This window comes from Pteropus vampyrus, unplaced genomic scaffold (genome assembly GCF_000151845.1).
Source record: "Pteropus vampyrus isolate Shadow unplaced genomic scaffold, Pvam_2.0 Scaffold126, whole genome shotgun sequence".
Lineage (NCBI taxonomy): Eukaryota > Metazoa > Chordata > Mammalia > Chiroptera > Pteropodidae > Pteropus > Pteropus vampyrus.
In genome coordinates this window covers 5,057,899-5,064,589 of record NW_011888907.1, presented here as the reverse complement: position 1 = coordinate 5,064,589, position 6,691 = coordinate 5,057,899, and the positions used below count along the sequence as shown (strand labels likewise).

At 43.6% G+C, this 6,691-nt stretch overlaps 1 protein-coding gene across 1 annotated transcript; it reads left to right on the top strand.

Moving 5' to 3' along the window:
• The first annotated feature begins 875 nt into the window (after positions 1-875).
• Positions 876-1,956, top strand: LOC105296656 (olfactory receptor 10H1). Its single transcript, XM_011366897.1, has one exon. It carries the CDS (start codon positions 953-955, stop codon positions 1,898-1,900), a length of 948 nt encoding a protein of 315 aa, XP_011365199.1. The 5' UTR covers positions 876-952; the 3' UTR covers positions 1,901-1,956.
• Positions 1,957-6,691: the final 4,735 nt, after the last annotated feature.

Sequence of the window (6,691 nt, the reverse complement as noted above, 5' to 3'; positions counted from 1 at the left end):
TTACCTAATAAAATAAAACCCTTTAAAAAGTTAAATTATTCATAAAGGAACATTGATACCTCATTAAATTGATGTTATTTACTGAGCGCAGACTATGTACTTTCGCTCACTTGGAGTATTTCTTTAATTATCAATACCCACTATGTGCCAGGTCACAACCCAAGAATAGCTCGTTTATTTTTCACAACAGCTCTTTGAGGTAGGTAAGGGGAAATAGAGATACAGAGAGGTGATAAAACTTGCTAAAGTTTGTACAATAGGCAGAGCAGGGATGCTAACTCACATTGGCTGACTCCCACATCACTTTGTGTGATGGCTATGTTGCATCGCCTCTGAACATACTGATATGTCTCATGGGAGCCGGAAAAAAACAGAACAGTATTTCCACACAGTCTCCTGCCTCTGATTTCTGGCATGGATAACTCCAGAGGAAGAATCTGATTGATTTCTATTAAGTTAGAGTTGCACGCTGGTCAAAGGAGTTATAGTCTTGGGGTAGGGACATCTTGTGGTATCAAAAATTTTGGGAAGAACAAAATTTATCAGAAAGGAGTAGGAGGGCAGAGCAGCAATGACCGGAAGTTCCAGTAAAAGAACATTTTTATTTTTGGAGACAAACTAGAGGGTTACAAGGGAGATAGCCAGCCATGGGTTCAAGTCTTGGCTCTGCCATTTAACAGATTTACCTTGAGCAAACTGCTTAGTCTCTCCATATCCTAATATTCTCAATGAGTATGCTCAAGGTACTCAAAATGGGGGTGATAAAAACAGTATCTATTTCACTAGGTTGATGAGAGGATTAGGTCATAAGAGGGATGGAGTGGAAACTCAATTAATATTAGTTGTCATTTATCAGGAGAAGCCCCTTGGGCAGGTCCAGATGAAAGATGATGACCCTTCTCCATCCAGTAGCTGACCTCTCCCTGTCACACCTCCCCCAGGCACAGCCCCCATGCAGAGAGCCAACCTCTCAGCAGTGACCGAATTCATCCTCGTTGGCTTCTCTGCCTTCCCCCACCTTCAGCTGGTGTTCTTCCTCTTGTTCCTGCTGATGTACCTGTTCACGCTGCTGGGGAACCTGCTCATCATGGCCACCATCTGGGGCGAGCGCAGCCTCCACACGCCCATGTACCTCTTCCTGTGCGCCCTCTCCGTCTCCGAGATCCTCTACACCTTCGCCATCATCCCGCGCATGCTGGCCGACCTGCTCTCCACCCACCGCTCCATCGCCCTCACGGCCTGTGCCAGCCAGATGTTCTTCTCTTTCATGTTTGGGTTCACTCACTCCTTCCTGCTCACCGTCATGGGCTACGACCGCTACGTGGCCATCTGCCACCCCCTGCGCTACAACGTGCTCATGAGCCCCCGTGGCTGTGCCTGCCTGGTGGCCTGGTCTTGGGCTGGTGGATCAGTCATGGGGCTGGTGGTGACGATGGCCATTTTCCACCTCACCTTCTGTGGACCTAATGAGGTCCACCATTTTGCTTGTCACGTGCCACCACTGTTGAAGTTAGCCTGTGGAAATAATGTACCAGATGTGACCAGGGGTGTGGGGCTGGTGTGCATCATGGCCTTGCTGGGCTGCTGTCTCCTCATCCTTCTCTCTTACACCTTCATCGTGGCCACCATCCTGAAGATCCCCTCAGCCGAGGGCCGGCACAAGGTCTTCTCCACCTGTGCATCCCACCTCACTGTGGTGGTCGTTCACTATGGCTTCGCCTCTGTCATCTACCTCAAGCCCAAGGGTCCCCAGTCTCTGGAAGGAGACACCCTGATGGGCATCACCTACACGGTCCTCACCCCCTTCCTCAGCCCCATCATCTTCAGTCTCCGGAACAAGGAGCTGAAGAATGCCATAAAGAAGACTTTCCTCAGCAAACTTTACCCAGAAAAAATATGACTCTCTGGGAAGAATTCCTTGGAAACGGGTAAACTGGGTTACCAGATGCTACTATTAGAAATGGCACCCTGTAAATGTGTAATAACCTATCTTTGTCTGATGCTTTATGGTTTGAAAGGAACCTTGAAGGCAACAAATGCATGCACAGTGGTTCAACAGCACCAAGGATGTATTCAGGGTGGAAGGATATATGAGATGATTACACAGAGACAATCAGATTCCACGATTCTCATCTATTGCAAGCCACTTCCTCGGGTAGCATTAAATCTGGGATCTGTTTTTCTTCCACCAGAAACCAGGGTGATCTAATTCCTGCCACTACCATCAACTCACACTGCAAAAAGAAATGGAGGACATCGGGCCCCGCTGTCTATTAGACAGCAAGGAAGTACAACGTGAATTTTGTAATGCTACAAAAGACGAAGCCAGATTACAGCAGAGATGAATAATTTTAGCATTGCACAGATATGTGCAGGAGCAGTTAGAAACAGTAATAAGCGGACTCACAGAAAAAGTTGAGGACACCTCTGCATTTAAAGTGTGAAGCTTGAGCAGCTGCAGAGAGACAGAGAAGTCTCTACAGTTAGTTCAAGGGAAAAAGTCCCCCAGTGAGAAATCGCCTGCTGTGTTATGTTAGAAAGTGATGTGACACATAGACCGGTGGAGGGACTCTTTGTTGCACCACAATAATGAGTGCAAAGCCCAGAATAAAGATGTACCCATGGTAACATTGACTTAATGCTTCCCCATGGGCATGACAGGGATTTCAGATTGACCATACTGCATAGTATTTATAATTTGTTGAAAATACATGTATTCAAGAGAATAGCAAATACTGTATGGTATCACTTATATGTGGAACAGAAACAAACTGAACTCAGAAACAGTAAAATGTTGATTACCGGGGGCTGAAGGATGGGGGAAATGGGGAGATGTTTGAGGGTACAAATTTGTAACCAGTAGATAAATAAGTCCTGGAGGTCTAATGTACAACATAGTGATTATAGCAATACTATGTTAAAAACTTCTAAGTTGCTAAAAGACTAGATCTTAATTGTTCTCACCACAAAAAATAAATGATAATTATGTGATATGATAGAGGTATTAGCTAACACTACAGTGGTAATCATATTGCAATATATTATGTATCAAATCAACACGTTGTATACCTTAAGCTTATACAATGTTATATGTCAACTATATTCTCAACTAAAACAGGTTTCCTTGACAAATTTAAATTGTTTCTGAATATGAATTTATACATTTATTTTAAAATAGAAATTTATAATAATACTTAATGGATACTGTTGTACACAACAAAACATAATTAAAATGCACAAGTGATAAATTAATCGAGTTAGCCAAAGTTAAAAGAAAAGAAAATATGTGTATTCCTATTTAAGTTGAATAATAAACTTCGCATCATTTGTTTTAAAGTCGATTTTAGTCTTTATAGCTTAAATGATAAAAACATCCCATATTAACATGAAGTGGGAGGATTTGGAAAACAATAGTAGTCAAAACTGGGGAACCCAAAGCATCTTCTTTTGCAGAATATACTGCATGTTTCCTGTTACCCCTCATGTAAATTATCTCATTACAGCCTCACAACAAAGGATCAGGGCAGTTAAACTCACATCCACTCCATTTGACAGAGAGAAAAGGAAAGCTCAAAATGGTTGCATTACTTATCCAAGATCACGCAACTTTATAGGGCCAAGTTTCCAATGCTGGCCTTTTCTGCATTCCAGTCCTCTTCACCCAATGCTTCACACACTGTCTTCCTACAGTGGGTTTTGTGGGTCCCCTGTCCAAGGAGGACTAGTCCATTTTTGAATCGAACACTCCGGCATCCTAGGAACCTTTTAATTCACCGGTGGTTTAAACAGTAATTAGGATGATGTTAAAAATTACAAGTTTTGCTTGATGAGTTTGGGATCAAGGGGAAAGGCGCGAGTTGACGAAATGACCAATTGGAGCACCGACTTTGACTTATCCATCTGGATTACCAGTGTGGCAGGAGTGGGACCTCAGTGAAGAGGATTGTGGTCCAGCAGGGGGCGCCACAGGGAGAATGCTACTCCAACTGAGCTTCCTCACCTGCCTCTCTTCACCCAGAATCTTCTTCTCCAGGAACAGCTTCCTCTCTTTGGCTCCTAGCCTCCAGGAATGGTCCCCATGACTCGTCGCTATGGTAACAGAGATGGAGAAGGAGACAGGTGACTTCTTGCTCTCTCAAGAGATAAAGAGAGATATTCTAAATTGCAGATAGGGCTGTGCAATGATTAAGCGATGAAGCAAAATGCTTTTGTTAAATCACGTCTCATCTCTTAGCTTTAGTTTCTCATCATTAAAATGGTTTTAATAATAATGTCACCATTTCTTAAGATAGTTCTGAGAATTAAATATCATCTATATAGAGCAATTGACAGTGACTGGCATGCAATAAGCACTCTCAATAAATGCCAGTTTTTAAGATCTATTTAATAATTATCTGTGGCCCTCTGTGTCTCAAATCCTGTGCTGGTTCTGGGAGTGCAGAGATGGTTTTGGAGCTGTTCCCTGTCTTTGAAGAGTTTCCGTGGTGCTAGATGGAGTGACACTCAGAAAAATATCAGAGCTCTTACCAAGATATGGACCAGGTGCTAAGGGCTACCAAAAGGGAAATGACTGCTGTAGCTTGGGGTGCATCAGCCAGTCCTTCCCTGATTTCTTTACTCCAGTGGTGAGAGGACACTCGGAAGTTTCTGGAGACATTTTTGGTCATTAAAACTGCAGGAGGGGAAAATGTGCTACAATATCTAGTGGATCGAGGCCACTAGAATGCACCCTACAGTTCAGAGAACAGTGCACACCGCAGAGAATGAGACAGCCTCCAATGTCAACAGTGCCAAGGATGACAGACCCTGCTGTATTCACTTAAGAAACATTTATTGAGCACCTACTGTGTGCCAGGCACTTTCTTAGGTGCCAGTGAGGATGTAATGTTGAACTGATTAGGTGTGACCCCTGATCTCAGTGCTTGCACTTGAGAGGGGGAGGATGTGGATATTAAACAAATAATCACACTAATAAACGTACATGATAAATTGTGATAAAAATCTATGAGAAAAAAAAGAAGTTGTTATGAGGACTTATAGTGGGGGTGATGATTCAGTATGGGGAAATCAAGGGAGGCTTTCTTGAGGAAGTGACATTTAAGATTGGTCCTTAGGATGTGTAAGAGTAGGGGAAGGGTATTCCAGGTAGAAGCAGCAAAACATGTTAAGTTCTTGAAGTCTGAGCATTCTTGGTTTATCGCAGGAACAGCCAGGGAGCTAGTGAGGCTGGAGATCTGGGGAGGGCTGGGGGATAAAGTTGGAGGTGAAACTCGGACCCAACCACGTTATACCTAAGAGTATAAGCAGAGAGGTGATCTTTCAGAGTTTCCCTTTACAAAGGTCTCTCTGGCTGCTGGGTAGAGACAGCCTGAGGGTTTGGGGTGGGGAAGAAGGGAAACGCCCTTGAGGAGGAGACTAGACTTTCATCCACAAGTGATGGGGAAGGGGTCAACATTTTGGAAGAGCAAAAGATGAGAGGTGAAGGCAGCAAATTGCTTCTCTCCAGCTTGCCTTTGCCTCCAGCAATTAGCATCAAAACACTCGGGGGGCTCCAATTAGTGCAGGGAGAAGGGTCCCCTAAAGTCTGGAGATCTCCCCATCAACAGCCCTCCTCCATGCTCCAGGCCCTTTAATCACCTCTCTGGGCTCTGACCTTGCCTCGGGGATACCAAAGAACATGGCACAGAGGGGACCATTAGCCAGGAATGGCAAACAGCTAGTTATGCAGGAGATGGTGGAACCTTCAGAAAGTAGAAGCTGAATAATGGAGTGGAGAGGGACACAGGGCCCCTGTGGGTGGGCGTCTTGGCTGACACTAGTGGGCAGAGGGGCTTGGCTGTGGTGTGGGGGGTCATCACCCCAAGACACTGGATGTGTTTATACTGATCTCTTAGCTCTTATTACTATTTCCATCACCAGATATGTTAATGGTGGCTTCTATTTTTTAGTCTTTTAAGAGAAAAGAAAGGCAAGGTGTTTTTTTTTTCTTTCTTTTTTTGTGGGATGTAGAGGGAGAATCTAGGGTTAGGCAAATGAGGCACTCCCCTGACCACCAAAGTTAAGGAGCCACTAAAAAATTCAGTAATGATCAAGATAAATATTATTTAATGCAATATTTTTTAAATCAAAATTAATGCAAAAATTCACGACAAACAATATATCAATGTTTTAAATAAAGACAGGATACAAGCTGCATTTTCACAACCTTGCTTCACCCATCGTGCCGTGGCCCAGTCCTTGGGGTCTAGAATATGCCATTTACAGAAACAACATATGTTAACAAAGTTCGACTTCTTTGGTAGTTTTAAATTTACAAAATGACTAATACTAACTAAAATAAAAGAGTAAAAATAAGGTTTATTTAAACTTCAAAATGCACCAACATTGGTCAACCAAACCAGAATAAGCTGACGTTTCCTCTGAGGACCACAGGAAACCACACCGATGCTTCTTGGATATAACCTAGAAGCTGTCTTTGCCATCAGCTCTTTCACGGTCTGATTCTTGCCTGTTTTACATGACAACTGTTGTGTTTCAAGATGTCTGCAGATCAGTGATCAGCTAAAGAGCACTAGAAATCAGGGCAGGCTTCCCTGAGGAAGTGCCATTTAAGGTCAGATCTAAAGATGTATAGGAGTAGGGAAAGGGTGCACCAGGTAGAAGCAGCAGCATGTGCAAAGTTCCTGAGGTC

Bases quoted from the DNA above. Each gene is read 5' to 3' on its own strand.
- LOC105296656 (XM_011366897.1), top strand. From the start codon at position 953: ATGCAGAGAGCCAACCTCTCAGCAGTGACCGAATTCATCCTCGTTGGC.